Below are 18,706 nucleotides of genomic sequence, written 5' to 3'. Positions count from 1 at the left end.
TCAGCCTGTTTTTAATTGGGTGGCTTGTGTGTCGTACTTCACTGATTATGGAGTCCTCTGAAGTCAGCTGCCCAGACTATATGAAATGCTTATGTTTTGTTTAGGATTACGAGTTTCTTAATCCTCTTAAAAGTTCTCCTCTCCTAACAGTTTTTCACCTTTGGAGCTTTGTCATAGTTTGTCAGTAACTTTTATCTGTTGCCAGGTTTTAGTCCTAATTTTAAAGGGATTTTTTTAGAAAACATAATTATACAATGTGTTCTTAGAATTTTGTCAGTGGGAACTCTTCATACTAGGAAGCTTTGTGAATAAGGGCTAAGATGGATAAAGAAGTTCACAATTCCCCTAAATGTTACTAAACATTTAAAACCGTGTTCAAAGTTTCTGTTAAAACGTTGTAACACTCATAGCTTGGGTTCTGTTTGGAGTTTGGATTTACCAGGATTTCTGCATTGTTACGCCAATATTTTCTGATCTACATGAAAAGTCACATTTGACAAGCACAATTCGTTTTTATGTAACAGTTCAAAAGTAGTGCGGAGGTTAGCACTGTTGCCTCACAGCAAGAAGGTCCTGGGTGCGAAACCCCCATCTGGCCAGGGCCTTTCTGTGAGGAGTTTGTTTGTTCTCCCCGTGTCTATGTGGGTTCTCTCATGGGTGTGTATTGAAGGTTTGCTTAAATGGGATTAAATTGGTGAGTTGTCTGCATGTGAGTATTTCTGGGCGTGGGGAAGAGCAGCATTCCAGCTGTTAAAGGTTGTTCTTTTTAACTATTCTTTTTGTTTACTTGTGTGCTTTGGGTCACTGTTGTGGTGCATCAGGCAACCTCTCAAGTGTGGACTGCTGCTTTCTAGGTGCATAAATGGTTGCAAGGCATCAAACCCCTGAGGTGCCATGATGCTTCTCCTATATTGAAACATCTAACTCCAGGTAGCTTTTGCGAAGTCTTCATTTCTTTTTACAAGTATGCAGTGTGTTCAACACATACTGACCAATATTCAGCTTGTGTTAGATTGTTATCACTTATATTTTAGGTGTAACGAATGCAGAAATTCTGGTCACACCAGCCTTTTCTGGAAGCTGTATTTGAACCTGTAGGTCTGCAGTTTCCTTTGTGGAGTTCAACTTTAACTGTGAATCAGTCGTGTCTGGTTATTGATTGCTGAATGAGTGTTTCCAGGGGAAGGCTGCCAGTGTACATCTAAAGTGTGGTTTAAAACAATAATTGATGTGACCACTGATGCAGTAGTCTCTTGATTGTTTTGAGTCAGTTGATGTATTTGTTCAATGTAGCCCGCTGCTGCCTCTGCTGCTGTGTGTGTGTGTGCTGGTTTCTGTTAGGTCTGTGCTCCGTCTTGTCTGAATTTATCCTGCAGTTTACTGGAACTTTAATGTTGGGACAATAAAATATTTTGTTTTTTCTAATTGTCTCCCTGTGTTTTCTGTTCCAGCTTCTCCTCACAGTCTGACACGTATCAGAGCTGTACATTTTGCATCTGTTCTCATAACTTAATTAGCTTCTTAGCTGTAAATAAGCTGCTGCTACAAATTGGGTGTTGTTCTGGTGGGAAAGCAAGCAGTGCACCACTGCAGACAGCATGGTCACAAGGCTTTTGTTTTTCATGGTGCCTTTCCCTGCATTTCTTTTATTCACTTACCCACAGTTGTGTGAAAATGACATAGATTTGTTTTGCAGTTAACAGAGCAGGCACCCATTCTGCCAGACCTCAAACACAGACACTGGACAGTATTCATATAGCAAAACAAAAAGAGAGAGTGTGCTCCAGGCTTCACTGAAGGAAATGGAATAAGAGAGGAAACTAAATAACTTGTTGTTTCTTGTTTCTGGACGTTTTGCTGATATCACAACAAAAAAGAAATTTGCAAATTTTCATCAGCTTGAAATGTTCTCATTTCCCCTGATGTTATTTTTGACGAAAAATATAATTATATATTTTATTTAATGTGTTGAGGGAAAAGGTTGCTTTATTATGGCCATTCAAATTCATCTTGCTGATTAAAATATTTTCACTTTTAGACTGTTCAATAAATGTTAATCCTTAGACTGTTTTCAATTTTGGCCCGTTCACTGATTGAGTTGGACACCCCTGCTCTATGGCATGGTGTTGCCCTCAGGCAACAAACCACTGTTGTGGCCCACAGATTTACTTTTACAAAGTGTGATGATAAGTCTGTGCCCAGTGTATTTGAGGTAGGTGCAGTTTCAAGCTTTTGTCTGGGGGTGGAACAGTCCTTCTTGGGGCCATTGCCGGCTTGCACACACTGCCAGCAGAAGGTAAGATACATTTTGCTTTTCAACATGTTTAAATTTAAATAACATTGCATAAAAAATATCTGTGATGTGCATGAATGTGTAAAAAAAAAAAAAAAATTTGATTGAGTAAAGACATTTTTTGTCTTTAGTCATATACTAAAATGGTAGTTTTTCAATCATTGGCAACATTGCGCAGTTAGACCACTTTTGTTTGAACAATTATATGCTTATGGATGGAGATGTGCAGGGATGCATAGTTATCAACATAATCAATTTTTTTTTTGCTGTATTATCTACAATTATTCACAGGAAATGGATGCATGAACATTCTGTGGGTGAAAGGATCATGATCAAGCAGTTAGGCTATGACCAGTTCTAATTTTGAAAACAGATGGATGAAGAGGAAAATGAAGATGGAGGTCAAGGTTCCCAGTGGTTCTCTTGTGGTTCCCTGGGGCAAGGCAGGGTGTGGGTCCACAGGGCCTGCTGGAGGTCAGGTGTCCAATTTTTCTAGGTGACAGTGAGCCAGTCAAAGGGACCGTGCTGGGGCGCCATGGTGGCAATATCACCAGGTGATAGTGAGCACCAGTCTTGAGCCAGGTTCCACAGCATTGTCTGTTTAAACCCCGTGCATGGAGCCCATTAAAGGGATAAGCCAGACCAATCCATGGAATCTTTGGGAGCTGGGTGTCTGGAAAGGTGGGCCTTGCAACTCGGCACCGTGCCAGCGCCTTCAGGCTCACCTCTAGTCCATGACCGTTCAGTAGTGAGACTAAGACTATATTTTATGACTGATATATTATCAGGGACCCCCAAGCTCCAAAAACTAAGGTGAAATTTTTTTTTCCTCCTAAGATAAAAATTCATGCCATAGAGCGTTAATCAAGTTACAACCAGTTGGCAGTTAACCTGATTAGCTTCAAAATGTCCCTCCAGCTGTTTTGTTGCTCCTGTCCCAACTTTATGAGACATGTTGCTGCTATCAAATTCAAAATGAGCTCATATTTTTCTTAAAATGGTACATTTTAACAGTTTAAACATTGATATATTCTATTGTGAATAAAATGGTTATGGACCTTGCAGATCATTGTGTTCTGTTTTTCTTTAGATTTTACACAGCTTCCTGCCTTTTTGGATTTGGGGTTGTACAGGGAGATCTGTGACCAACTAAAATTCAGCATTTGACCTACACAGTCATGTCGGTTTTTTTGTTTTGATTTTTTTTTTCGTGTTCCTTGTTTTATTATAATGAATACAGTGTGAATAAAAAAAATAAAGGTGACGATAACCTGTAAAGTCCTGTTTTTGAAGCCTTGCGCTGCCATTTCACCTTTTGGAAAGCAGGCATCATGAGTGAGGAGTGGCGCTGTGAAACCGGGGATCACTTCACACTTAAATGGGTGTGATCCGTAGGCTCACCCATTGCATACCATACTTTATCATCCATCTGGACCATAATTTACAAAATAAACATTACGTTGTATTTTATAACATCTGGAACAACTCAGACCATAAATCCAGCAAACTTTTTACTGGGGTCCCCAAAACAAAACAAAAACACTCTTAGATCAGAATGACAGCTTAATATCTGTTCTTACTGTCATCTATTCTGCTAAGCACTATAAAAGTGTTAAAGCATCAAATGTCTGTAAATTAGAAAGTTCAACTCTGTAGCTGCTCTGCCCCATTTTCCCTTCCCTCACTGGCACTCTGAGTGCTGAGCGTAAGCAATGCAGAGTAAGGCCAGTAAGAACAGCAGCTGCTCCAGCTTCCTGTCTCTTGCTGCCTCGACAGTCTTGTGAGATTTGTATTCATAGGAAGATATTTATGGAGATTTTGAAAAAGGCTGAACGAGTTCTGACCAATTGGAATTGGTCAAAATGACTCTGTTTACCAAGTGATTCCCTAATATGAAACACAGAGTTGCATAAATGTTTATATATGTGTGTGTTTGGTTAGCTGTTTGTGTGTATCTGTATTAATGTCATAGTGACACAACTCTGCCTTATTTTGGGACCAAAAGTCATCTCTGCACAACAACCAACCGCCATAGTTGATTACATTTTCAGTGTTTTCAGGTATGGAGTGATGCTGTGCGAGTCCCTAGAACTAAATCCAACTATCCCAAACTAAATCCACCTGTCCTTCATCGTGGCTGCTACATCAGCCATGATGAGGGACAGGAAAACTGAGGGAGTCATATTTCAGGTGGGGAAGGACAACTACAATTAGTACTACAGAGTCATTGATGGTTCTTTGATATAATAGTCCTTGCATTTGAAAACCTCCTAATGAACAGAGATTGTGTTTCAGACTTGAAAAAATGAGTTGTTCTGCAGTAAAGTTTAGCCTGCTAACTTTTCATAGAGTTAAAGCTTGTTTTGTAAGCTCATCAGTTTATATTAGCTTATTATTATCAAGCAGTTGAACATAAGTAGCTAGCAGGGCTTAATTATTATATTTTGGAAACTAATATGGTCGAATATTAATTAACTTACTAAATAATTTTTCAACTGTGTTTGAAGTTAAGAGGCTCTGACCTTAGTTCAACCATTCTGCATCACTGAGTGGTATTCATAAAAGTCTGATTTATCCTACTGTATGCTTTATACTTATGTTTGATTTTTGACACTTTGTCCTGTAAGACAGGACTTGATGTAGAAAAGATAAGCACGCATTAGTTTTATATGTGCAAACTGGAGTTATTAAAGCATATGTGGGTGCAGATATTAAGCAAATAGCCGAGCTGGATTTGCTGTGACTCTCACTGTTTCAGCAGCTTCACCTTCTGATTGGTTGATTGATTTATCTCATACAACACCTTTGTTATTTTGCTGTCATATGACAAACTGATCACATGCCAAAAACCTTTATGGAAACGGCGCTCGCCGATTGGCTGACAGTTCTAGCGGAAACCGCAGCTCTTTCTCTGATTGGCCAGCAAACTTTCGGTAAAGCAACGCTTCCTGGTTTTCTGCAAATGGAGAAATAAACTCGTTTTTAAACTTTTGCTGCGGTGGGAAAGTGTATCACTCAGACAGGGATCAAAATGTCACCTAGAAGCGGCTGCTGCCTGGCTCTGTCGGTCGTCTTCTGTCTTTTTGTAAGCGCATGCTGCAGATTTCCTGCTCTGGACCACATCAAACCGAGAACCAGCGACAAAGCGCAGGGCAGAGCCGTGACCGAGCTGCTGAAGCGGCTGCTCGGAAACAGATCGACCGAGTTCATAGTGTCAGTCAACAGGAGCCTTTCCAACGACAGCCTGGACATGTGTGAACTCAGGTCTACCAAAAACAATAAGATCGTTGCAACAGGCAGCACCGGAGTGGCCGTGGCTTCTGGGATTTACAATTATTTGAAATATTTTTGCAACTGCCACGTTTCTTGGTCTGGGAATCAGCTGGATGTGCCCAGACCTTTGCCAAAGCTGACCGGCGTCCTGCGCATCAACACCCCCCACAGGTCAGTGACCCGCAGTGATTGACACAAAGATGTCCGGATCAGCGCGGTTTCCCATCAGCTCTCTAAGCCCAGCAAACACAGTGCAGCTACTTAACTTCACATTCACGTCATTTAAGAATACTTTAAAACCTCTTTTCTAGGTTAAGAGGTCACGTCGACAGGAATGACACCCGGTTACGCCAATCGGAGGTCACTGAAGTTAATATTGAATCGGACTCTGTAGTTTTCTCTGAATCCTCCCCAAGGAGCGTCATGTTTAACTGCCTTAAATTGCTGTCTTTCTGAGTGGTGTCCAAAAAACGATGTGGGCTTTATAGATAATTGGGAAACGTTCTGGGGAAAACCTGTAAGGAGAGACGGCATCCATCCTACTTTGGATGGAGCAGTTCTCATTTCTAGAAATCTGGCCGATTTAAAAACAAAAAACAACAAACAAAAAAAAAAAACCGTGACTACCTAGGATTGAGACCAGGAAGCAGAGTTGCCTCTCTGCAGCTTCTCTCCTCCTGTCACCCCCCCCAAAAACCCCCCATAGAGAAAAACCAAACCAAAAACCAGCATAAAAATTCACTAAGAGTAAGAGCACCAAGGAGTTAAACAGTTAAATGTGCATTATTAAACATTAGATCTCACTCTTCTATTCTGCCTTACAGAAAGCTGGCTACAACAGGATGAATAGCTTAGTTTAAATCAATCAACACCCCCGAGTCAGGCTGTTCAAAGGCTGGAAGCACAGGCTGAGGAGGAGGAGTAGCAGCAATCTTCCACTCCAGCTTATTAATTAACCAAAAACCCAGACAGTTTTAATTCATTTCAAAGGCCAACTTGTAGCCTTGCCCGCCCTAATTGGAAAAATTTTAAAAAAGAGTTTTATTAGTAATCTGTTGTCCACCTGGCCCCTTCTCAGCATTTCTGTCTGATTTCAACTGACTTTTTTTTTTTAATCTTATTTAGTGCTCAGTTCATATGAAATAATTATAGTGGGTGATTTTAACATCCATGTAGATGCTGAAAATGAGCCTCAACACTGCATTTAATCTACTATTAGATTAAGTTGGCTTCTCTCAAAATTTAAATGAACCCACCACTTTAATCACACTCTGGATCTTGTGGCATAGAAGCTGAAGACTTAACAGTATTCCCTGAAAACCCTCTCCTGTCTAAGCATTTCTTAATATTTACAACAATGATTTCACAGCAGTGCAGAATAAATATTACAGTAGAAGCCTTTCTAAAAGTTCTGTAATTAAATTCAAGCATATCAATCTCTATTGTTATTTGCAGTGCCATGTGCCAACACAGTGAAGAGAAGCTATCTAAACTCTACTCCCACAGAGGTCGATTATCTCCTTAATACTATTACATCCTTACTGCGTATGACTCTGGATAATGTGGCTCCTCTGAAAAATAAAACTTCAAATCAGAATTGGTTGACCCCCTGGCGTAACCCTCCCTGGTTATCTGCTTAAAGCAGATAACCTCCAGATAAGCTGGAGAGGAAATGGCATTTCTCTAATTTAGAAGATCTTCGTTTAGCCTGGAAAAAGAGTTTGTTGCTCTGTTAAAAAAAAAAAAACGTCTGTAAAGCTACAACATCTTATTATTCATCACTGATTGAAGAAAATAAGAACAACCCCAGTTTTCTTTTGAGCACTGTAGCCAGGCTGACAAAGAGACAGAGCTCTGTTGAGCCGAGTATTCCTTTAACCTTAACTGGTAATGACTCAATGAATTCTTCACCAATAAAATTTTAACCATTAAGGCCTTTACACACCGAAAGTGGAATCGGAACCGGAACTGGATTTCACAGGACAATTTTGTGGCATTTATTTTTTTCGGATTAAGCTCGATTTTTCCGACTTTCACAAGCGAACAAATAGATCTGACCAATCAGAGTGCGGCATTTAGCAACATGTGAGCTCATAGCTCAAAACATGCACCGATGTACTGAATATACAGTAATGTGGGAACAGTAAAATCATACTATTTTACCGCAGACACACAGCTAGTTGGAATTTCGTGTTGTTTTACGCAACGCATCCGGTGTGAAACAGCCCTTAGAGGAAAAATTCAAAAGGAGCCAGTTGAGGTGGTTCAGGGATCTGACTAGGATGCCTCCTTGGGTGCCTCTTGTGTGAGGTGTTCTGGGCTTGTCCTACTGGGAATAGGCCCCAGGGCAGACCCAGGACACGCTGGAGAGATTATATCACTCAGCTGGCCAGGGAATGCCTTGGGGTCCCACCGGATGAGCTGGAGGAGGTGACTTGGGAGTGGGAGGTCTGAGCTTCTCTGTTTAGGCTGCTGCCCCCGCGACCCGGCCCCGGATAAGTGGAAGAAGATGGATGGATGGAGAAAAAATTATTCATAACCATCTCAAAGACATATCTTTATGTTCAGCTGCTCTCAGTAGTGCTGGTATTTGTTTAGACTCTTGCTCTCCAATTGATCTTTCTTCATTGACTTCATTGGTTACTTCCTCCAAACCACACTATGTTCTATCATTTCAGGCTTCAATAGCAACATTATCACAAAGCGAACACAGCATGGTCAGTGATCAGAGTTCACAGCACTCAGTATTGAGTGTGTCCACCGTTGGCTTCATGCATCAGAGGTGCACAGACATCACCAGATTGTCAATAGTGGCCTGTGGGATGTTGTCCCATTCCTCCCGGAGTGCATGGGCATGTTAAGGGATAGGCCATTTTACCTTAACCTTTTGGGTACAGCTGGAGACAACGTTTACATTTGAGTCTGCCTTTGGTGGCTTTTTTTGCTAGCATCTGCTTTGTCCATAACTACACAAAACACTAAACACACTACACAACACTAGGACTGCAACAATTTGAGTAACTCAATTCTAAAAAAAACTCCTTGACACAAATTGTTTTGGCTTTGGTGGTTCATTTAATCCAGGGGCGTAGAATTAGGGAGGGAGGGTAGGGACACATCCCTACCAATATGTCTGATCAACATATCGCACTCTGTGCTCTGCGGTACACAAGATTTTAAAAGACCTGTTTTTTTTCTCCTTTGTATATTTATAATTGCTCAATAATGAGACAAAAATATTTCTTATCTTACTCGAGGGAATAATCGATAGAATACTCTATTATTAAAATAATCCATATCTACAGCCCTACACTACACACTAACTATACAGTATAAGCATGCTTAAAATCTCTCAAATTGGTTGCTATCAATATCGCTGTCTGTCTTTTGCCCTCATCACTCTCACAACTTTCACCTGTTGGTCAGCAATCAAATGCCACATGTTGCCTTATTATGTTTTGACTGATTGATGTAATTCCTAATGATGCCAAAAATGTTTTCAGGTGATCTAGGAGTCACCGGCCATCTTTCATGTAAATTCGGTATGAATCGGGCTGGTAGTTTTGTTGCAATTTTGTAAACATACCAAAAAACAATACCCTGTTCGCCCTCCGGGGGCAGAGTAACTGTGAGTGCTGTCATAACAGGTTCAAACTATACACAGGAGCATGCCAGGGTATTTGTCCATGTAAATGTTTGAATTCTGTGATTACAGTATTTGGTGTTGGGGCATATAATTCTCAGCCTCGTTCCCCACAACCCGGGCGCATGAGAAATGGAGCGTTGTCACACATTTGTCATTGTTTTCTGTGAACACTTGTACTGCAGCCAGGCCCTTTAAAGCACTCTTCCTTTCAATTATCTGTTGTGCATTAGACCCGCATCAGCTCACTGCAGCTATGTCATGTGCACAGTGGTTGGACTGAAAAATCCACAGCAAGTGTAGTACAGTTTGGTTCGCCCATGTCTATAACATAGTTGTGGGGTGCAGTAAATAGACACTGGTTTATTTACAGGCAGTGTCTGAGCTTCCAGTCTCACCTCCTTCACTGGAACACCTGACACCTACTTTTCAGATAACTCCGCTGTTGCTTTATTTATGGGGTGTTTTAATTTCTTTTGAAATGTTCCTTTTTGTTTTTAAACTAAGAGTGCTGTATAAAAAGTTGACTATATTTTTCGTGCTGTAAGGCTGTACTTGTGATTCAGTCATTCCAAAAAGTTCAAATTTTTTCTTTTTTGGAATCAATAGTTAATGTGTCAGAGTGGCTTTTAATGCAGCAGCAACAGCACACAAACAGTATAGCAGGTGGAATGACAACGAATGGTGTTTATTAGGTTTTGGCTGTATGGACAAAAGTTAATAAAACTAAAAAAAACAAAGTGTTATTAACTATTAAAATAGTCAACAATCTGGGTATATGAGAAGGCAACCGATAGGCCAAAAGGCTAATGAAGGGGCCTGGGTTTGACTTTGACATCACCACCACACACACACACACACACACACACACACACACACACCCTCCCTCTTCAAAAAACGTTTGCATACTTGTTTTTAAATTCTGTTTAAATTGATAACAGTGTTCATAAATAGACTGTTTAAAATCTGCTGCAGACAGTGCACTGCTGTGTGTGTGTGTGTGTGTGTGTGTGTGTGTGTGTGTGTGTGTGTGTGTGTGTGTGTGTGTGTGTGCTTTAAATGCTTTGGTTAGTAAGCCTGGAAGATGGCTACTATACTAATAAAGTTTAACATATTTAAAGCCAAGAAGGAAAGGCGGCACAATTGTTGTGTGTAAGTTAACAGACTTATCAATATCACAGCTCTATTATTAAGACTGATGGAATATAGTTGTTCTATTACATTAACAAAATGATGTGTATAAGACCGTTTTAATTCTTATTCTTTCAGCTGCAGCCTCGGTGGTATTTAAAAATCTGAGAGCAAGTAAATAATTCAAATGTAGGTTTAGTTTATGTGCATATTTAATGTAAGGTCAGCAAATATGTGCACAGTTTTAGTATCATTATGTTAATACTAACTCATCACTTATAGAACAATAAAACTGTTTTCAGTCATCAGAAGAAAAAAAAAATCAGGAAATAAAGCTTTTCCTAAGAATCTATATTTATTACTGATGAAAGACAAAAACCTAGATACTCTTAAAACACCTCAGACCCTCCTCTGTGCATCGAGGTCCAGTGGATCTTCCAGGAATGGTGACATTCTTTTCCAGAGATCTGATTGGTCAGAAGGCAATGATTTCATACCTGTTGACCTCTAATCTTGAGCCTAACCTGTTCTGGAGCAGGTTAGGTTTACAGCATTGTCTACACCATGGAAATGTACCCGGAGAAAAAGTGAACCACCTCCATAATACTGAAAACTCAACATTAATGCTCAGCTTACCTGGATAAGCCCAAATGCTGCTTTATAGCGCAGACCTGCAGGCAGTCACAGAAACAAAACAGTTTGCAGAGAGCAAGCAGAGCTGGAGCTGCAGAGGGGAAGTGAGACAAACAAACAATATTTCGAACAGTATTTTCTCATCTTGTATCTAATTTGAAAATATCTTTTAAAAGATGATATAAAGTGCAGCCCTAATATTCATTACAGAAGGAATAACTTGTAATGCTTTCCTGCTTTCCTCAGTGGTGCAGTGAGAGTTGTATAAAGCCATAATCCTGCAAACTACAGCTGTTCCTAAATAATTTAGTCTATTGCAGCATGATGCTTAACATTGTACTAAAATAATGATGTTTTTTATCATATATGTCTGTGTTTGTATCTAGATTCCGGTATTATCAGAACGTTTGCACCTTTAGTTATTCCTCTGTGTGGTGGGACTGGCCAAGATGGGAGAGAGAGATTGACTGGATGGCACTGAATGGAATCAATCTGCCCCTGGCTTTCACTGGCCAAGAAGCCCTGTGGCAAGAGGTAAGAGCCTCAAGCCAGCATCCTGCGTCTGCTACTCTTGCCGTGTTTGCGATGATATGAAATCAGGAGTAGATAAAGTCACGTGCTTCAGTTCTGTGGTATGGTTAACAGGATTTTTGCATGACTCTCAGAGCTGTGAGGAGAACAGGTTCAGCCAAATGCTAAGAGGGTTACAAGAATGGGAAACTTTGCTTATTTTGACACTGAAATGAGTTAGAATTAGATACAGAATGCAGACCTTCATATGTTTAGCAGCAGGTAAATACGTAAGAGCTCTTGTTCTTGTTTACCTTTTAGGTTTATCGTGCTCTTGGGTTAAACCAGTCAGAGATAGAAGAGTTCTTCTCTGGCCCAGCGTTTCTTGCCTGGAACCGTATGGCAAACCTGTTCAAGTTTGGTGGACCTCTGCCCCAGTCCTGGCATGTGAACCAGCTCTACCTTCAAGTAATGAAACCTCAGCATAGTTCAAAAGAACAATCTGTAGAATCTGAGCGTTTCATGCTTCGCCCACACCGTGGTAAAATCACTCATTTTGCCTGAGAGTGAACGGACTGAAAGCAGTGCGTGAATCATAAACAAAAATTTGGTTTGAATCATTTAATGATACAGATATCACACCATTATTCTACAACAGAAGCAGTGCTTTGTTGCCCTTTCTGGTTTAACAGTATCAATTCTCTTCATACTATCTGTGTTTGCTGACAAGCTGCTGTGGAATGAATCATCTCACATCACTTTTTCCTCACTCTTTCCAGTTTAAAATTCTAGAGCGGATGAGGTCCTTTGGCATGATCCCCGTGCTGCCAGCCTTCTCTGGAAACATTCCCAAGGGAATCCTAAGGTCACTCGTTTGTCTTGCATTTCACAATTATACATATAATCATAAGCATGAAATCTGACCTGCTGATATGTAAAAATAACACAAAACATTGTTTACCATTAGCTCCTGAGCTGACCGTGTGTTAATGAAGTTAATCTCACTTTTGTCACTTACATAAATGGGCTCAGTGCTCTTTTTATTTTGTCCTGCAGACTGCGTGTCGCTGCAGCTATTTATTAAAGTCAGGAAAGAATCGGATTCACAGCCACTGTGGGCAATAGTCTTTTTTCAAATCATCCATTATTTTTTTTTTCACTCAAAATTATACATTCCATTGAGAGCTGAACAATATATTAAGATTCAGATGTTACTCTAATATACTTAAGATATGTCTGAGTCACATTATTGGCTATACAGGCAAATTAATATGTAACAATATTGGAGACAAGTTCAAAGAAAAATGATGAGTCAGTTTGTGATATTGCAGAACTCTTTGTATCTGCCCTGTGGAGTAAAGATGAGCACTGGCTTCCATGCTATTTGCAGTTCTCATTGTAGCATGTCATCATGTCCTCATCTCCTCCTGGCATTTCAAAAAGAGTCCTTGCAACAGCTATCACATTCATATTAGGCAGAAAATAAGACAGGAATTTTTCCAGTGTTAAATAATAATGTGATTTGAAGATCGTTGCATGCTGCAAACCTTACTAAATCACATTTGTGTGAATCCACCCCAAACTGTGCACACTGAGATTTAAAGTCCTAGAAATAGCAATAAGTCCAGCAGCAAAAATACCTGTGTCCACACCTTCCAGTCACTAACTCATCACTGTACCTCTTCAGTAAATCCCAAGTTTCTAACGCTCTGCTGCAGACTGTAAATCTGTTATCTTTAAATAGAATCCATTAAATCATTATAAAAGGCATAATTATCTTGATTTATTTGTTCTAGTAAATGTAGTGTTTGTCTCATATTGTTTGTCACACTGTTTGTCTAATAAATCCCATCTGGACCAAATGTATAAGGTCAGGTAGAAATTTTTCCAGTCTGCGTGCTAAAATAGCTGTAAATAACTTGTACTTACAGCTCTATACTGTAGTTACTACATTCTTGACGATCTTTCCCCTCCTTAGGGGTCACTGAAATAACGGCCTCCCTCCAGGAAGGTGGGACTTCCCCTTTCTGTGCGATCCGGTTAAAAGTGTTCAGCAGTAATGGCAATAACTAATTTCATAGACCTATACTACTCTGGAGTAAAGCTATCAGAATCAGGGGACTTCCCAGGCTTTAACTTGGAAATGGTCAGATTCAGCTCTTTCTCTGATATAAGCTGTATTATGTTTACATTTTAGTCTGGGTAAATCCAGAGAGTTTAAGAAGCTTTCAGTCAGAGGTTCACTGGGCCTTTGAGATTGTGAATATAGTGTTTGGTAAACCTTTTCAAAGCGTTCTCTATTTCAATTTCATTTGCTTTAGGATTCCTTATGTTGCAGATAGTATTTTCGACTTATTTGCTTAACCTGTATGCTATAAGTTTTGCTGATTTGCCTCCACAATCGCAATTTTTCTGCTTCAGAATGACAGTTTTTTTTTTTCTTGTTAATTTCCAAATTCATCTTCCAACATCCTTCCTGACTTTCAACAATGAGGTCCATTTAATGACCCACCACACAGCTGAGGGAAAACCTCTTATTCCCAAGAGGGCCAAATAAGTCCTTTTATTATACAGCTATATATATCTATATATAGCTTAACGCTTCTCATATTTCAATATTTAAAAAAAAAAAAGTGAGGTTCTTGCATCCCATCAGTACATAACAGCTTTACTGAATAATTATTGAAACAATGAAATTGCCATAAATTGTAGCAAAAAGTTGTTTATTTGCAAAATACTTACATGGCTTCTTTGTGCACGTAGCTGCTGAGTTCTACGTGCACGAGTTGTTGAATTTACATGTGAGGAATGAATACCTGGGCTTGTGAAATTAAATTATGTGCTTGGATTATGTTGTTCCTCACACGTGACTTTCGACATAAATATTATTCCATACTGGTCAGATACTATGGGACTTAAGCAGGCATGCATACACATACACACATTCCAAGTACAAACACTCTTACTTGTCTTATTCTCCTCTGTATTGTCTTATTTTTATTTTTGAATGTAACAAAAATAGAAAAACTTTTTCTTGGTGGTTTCGCACTGCTGCCTCAAAATGGGGTCCATTCAGGCCAGCTGTCCCAACTGTGTCTTACTGTGTTTACCCAAATTATTTAACCAGTCTGTGACTACAGAGTTAATATTTTTGTGGAATTTCTGCTTCACTTAAGTGGAACTTGTGTTTCAGGCTGTATCCAGAAGCCAGGATAACCAGACTGGGGCCTTGGTCTCATTTCAACTGCAGCTACTCATGTTCCTATATCTTAGACCCACAAGACCCCCTTTTCCATCAGATTGGCTCCCTCTATCTGTCCCAGGTGGTGAAGCAATTTGGGACAGATCATGTGTACAACACTGACACCTTCAATGAGATGACTCCACCTTCCTCTGACCCCACCTACCTGTCTGCAGTCAGTCGCTCTGTCTTTGCCTCAATGACAGCAGGTGAGTGTTTGGATGATCTGCATCCTGTTTAAAATGCAACTTGCTAATCAAGTGTCTGAACAGTGAGAATTTTTGGATCCATTTACAATAATTGCCCTAGTTTGTTGGCCCATGGATGACCTGTTGTCCAACTCTCTTGCACAGACAGCTCACTCAAGCTCCCTGCTGATTTTCACCCATGTTCAAGAACTGTCCTATTGCTGACCCTTATCCAAATCTCTTTTTTTTTTCTCTCCAGTTGATCCTCAGGCCATTTGGCTCATGCAAGGTTGGCTGTTCTTCAGTGATGCGGCATTCTGGAAGCCAGCCCAGATTCAGGCCTTACTACACGGAGTGCCCCTTGGACGGATGATTGTGCTGGACCTATTTGCAGAGACAGAGCCAATTTTCTCCTACACAGAGTCTTTCTATGGGCAGCCTTTCATCTGGTGTATGTTGCAGAACTTTGGGGGCAACAGTGGGCTGTTTGGCACAGTTGGGAGCATCAATTCAGGCCCTTTCAAAGCCTTGCATTTCCCAAACTCGACCCTAGTAGGCATAGGCATGACACCTGAAGGTATTCAGCAGAATCCCGTGATGTATGAGCTGATGAGTGAGCTGGCTTGGCGCAAGGAGCCAGTCAACTTGGCTAAGTGGGCATCACTGTATGCAGTACGTCGCTACGGCAATATACAGGAGAACCTGACTACTGCATGGAGGCTTCTGTTTGCCAGCATTTACAACTGCACTGTCCCACATTACCGAAACCACAACCATAGCCCACTTGTGCGCCGACCTTCCTTTCGCATGAATACTGGGCTTTGGTATGACCCAGCTGACTTGTACAAAGCTTGGAAACTCATTATGGATGCAGCTCCTTCTCTTATGTCCAAAGAAACATTCAGGTACGATCTTGTGGATGTGACTCGTGAAGTCCTACAAGTTTTGACAACATCCTTTTATCAAGATATTGCAGATGCTTTCAAGAACCAAAAGTTGCCAGAGTTGCTGACTGCAGGTGGTGTGCTAGTCTATGACCTCTTGCCCGAGCTCAATCGTTTGCTGAGTAGCGACCAGAACTTCCTGTTGGGGACATGGCTGGAGCAAGCTCGATCCCTTGCCCTGGATGAGAAGGAGGCACAGCTGTATGACATGAACGCCAGAAACCAGATCACTCTCTGGGGTCCCAGTGGTGAGATCCTGGACTATGCCAGCAAAGAGTGGGGGGGCCTTGTGGAGGACTACTATGCCCAGCGGTGGGGCCTGTTTGTCCAAACACTGGTGGAATGTCTGAACAGTGGACAACCCTTCAAACAGGACACCTTCAACCAGGCAGTTTTCCAAATAGAAAAGGGATTCATTTACAATGGCAGAAAGTACCCAACCAAACCTCAAGGAGACACGTACAAGATTGCCCACAGGATCTTCCTCAAGTACTATCCACAGGCCTTAAATAGACTATAGTGAACAGAGAATACATTTTTGAAAAACTTGTATCAAGTAACAGCTTGAAGAATGTTTTCTTCCACATTCAGTTGTCCTTGGCAATCCCTCAACATTTTAAGAAAATAACTGCTTGGGTTTACAGGAACAATCTGTTTTGCACTTGTAGTGAAATTAATAACAGAGGTGGTTTTTGTCTGTTGTTGAAGATTATTTTCACTTCATGTTGACACTGATCACCTAGAAGAGGAGGAAGCATCAAATGCAGATTTCTTAATGACTGCATGAAGGTGTTCCTTCTACAAACTTTATTGGTACTGTTTTAGATTCAATAGATGTAAAAGTAAAAAAAAAAAAAAAAATGTTCCAGTTCTTAAGAAATGTACATATTCACCATTTGAGATTAATATGAGGAGATTGATAGGAACCTCCAGTCTGTGGTTCAGTTGTATAAAGTCAGGAAAAGGGGACACAGGCCTGGTTCTGTCCGAAGTGAATCCAATCTTTGCATGTATATAATTGAAGGCAGCTTACAAACCTGCTGTGTAATTTCAACATGCACTTGAATATCCTACTGCAACTTGTTTATTGCTGTAATACTGCCAACCCAGCCACTTTTTTTCCCTCTTCTCTCACAGCACACCAGCAATCACACAACCTACACATGAATAAAGACAAAAGAAATGTAGGAAAGAAGAAAATTTGTCAACATATTGCACATTTAACTTTATGCACATAATAATGCCTTTCTAATGATTTCGGAAAGCTAGTTTCAGCTATGCACAAAACACAGACATGAGATTAACGTGCATCCTCTATCTCAAAGAAAGCTAATCTGAATATTGGATATGTCGAACTGTTTCTCAAATTTACCAGCACTTCACAGAAATTTTAGATAGCAGATGTGCACTTAAAGTTTGACTTTATGGAAAATTTTACTTACAAGATGATGTCTTTGGAAATGGTCTCTGCCATTCATCAGTATGAAGTTAATTTGGATATTGTGATTTTGTTTTGTTTTTTTCCTGAACAAAATGACAGGCAGGACTGTGTGTTTTATAAAAATGGTGGAACAAGTAGGCTGGTAGTGTAGTTAGCAAACCATTTGGGTGTTTTTTTTTTTCGAGCTCATGCTTATATGTTCAGTTAATCTATGAAGGTCCTCCACACAGATGGATTTGCATTTAGTACTGAATGATAAAGCTGACAAGCTACAGGAGAGTGGGCCCATGTCTCCTCTTCAGGCTGCTCCTGGCTGGGCCCACGGCCTAAGGCCTGGCCACCATGTGCTCTCCCTTGAGCACACTCACCAGGCATGCCTCCAGGGTAGGGCTCCGTAGCCGTATCCCAGGCAGGGTAAACTGTTTCCTTGAGCTTCCCGTCATGAGGGTTGTCGGAATCACCCAGGACCAATTTGCCTTGGGCCACACTACTAGGGAGTAAAAGCCCCTGGACAACATGGCCCCTGGGATCACTGGGACCCTCCACCACAATAAAGTGGCGATTTGCAGAGGGGCATATTTTAACATTTTACGTAAATGAGATACTTTCTCAAAAATATAATTTGTATGCATCATATTGTTAATGTTTTGGTTTCCAAAACATAAATAAGATTTTTCTTTTTGATAAATGTTGTTTTATGACAATATCAGTAACTGGGGAAAAAAAGATTTTAAACTACTACATAAGCACTGACATTCAAATGTTGATGTTCCACTATATTCCAGTATTTTACAAATACGTTTTTTTTTTTTTTTGATTTAGTAGGAAATGTTCCCACAACTAGGAATGTTCCTGGCAACAAGTTTGCTAGTTAAAAAAAAAAAGTCTGTCCGAGTTGCAGCCCTGGTAAATGGACTAGTTCTTATATAGTGCTTTTCTACTCTATCTGAGCACTCAAAGCGCTTATACAACATGTTTACATTTACCCATTCATACAAGCACTTCCATACGTAACTAAGCTAAGTGCTTTTATTGTCTAACATTCATACTCCGACACTTGTGTCACAGAGCAACTTGGGGTTCAGTATCTTGCCCAAGTATACTTTGGCATGCAGACCGAATACTATTTGCAGTAAAGGTAGCAATGTTTACATGTCTAGTCAACCAGTTGTGTACATCCCTACCTACAACACTGGCAAATGTTATCTGTTCAAAGAACATTTGACGGATGTTCATCCTTTCAAGTAAAATCTTGGAGCCAACTTTCTGAGGATGTTTTAAGAAGGCTGTTAAGGTGCAGGTTGTAAAATGTTCTGTTATAAAACTTTTCTTCAGTTTTACATGATAACAGTGGAAAAATATTATTTATGAAAATGTTCTTAGGCCTGAAATAGCATTATTTGTTAACA

The 18,706-nt window shown here is 40.2% G+C and overlaps 1 protein-coding gene across 1 annotated transcript; it reads left to right on the top strand.

The window, feature by feature from the left end:
• The first annotated feature begins 5,234 nt into the window (after nucleotides 1-5,234).
• naglu (N-acetylglucosaminidase, alpha) lies at nucleotides 5,235-18,199 on the top strand. The gene is made up of 6 exons (XM_030755446.1): nucleotides 5,235-5,737; nucleotides 11,360-11,507; nucleotides 11,805-11,951; nucleotides 12,263-12,348; nucleotides 14,677-14,933; nucleotides 15,172-18,199. The coding sequence occupies exons 1-6, from the start codon at nucleotides 5,325-5,327 to the stop codon at nucleotides 16,374-16,376; spliced, it is 2,256 nt and encodes a 751-aa protein (XP_030611306.1). The 5' UTR covers nucleotides 5,235-5,324; the 3' UTR covers nucleotides 16,377-18,199.
• The last annotated feature ends 507 nt before the right edge of the window (nucleotides 18,200-18,706 follow it).

This window comes from Archocentrus centrarchus, chromosome 19 (assembly GCF_007364275.1).
Source record: "Archocentrus centrarchus isolate MPI-CPG fArcCen1 chromosome 19, fArcCen1, whole genome shotgun sequence".
NCBI classification, from domain to species: Eukaryota; Metazoa; Chordata; class Actinopteri; order Cichliformes; family Cichlidae; genus Archocentrus; species Archocentrus centrarchus.
This window is presented reverse-complemented; position numbering and strand designations above follow the sequence as displayed.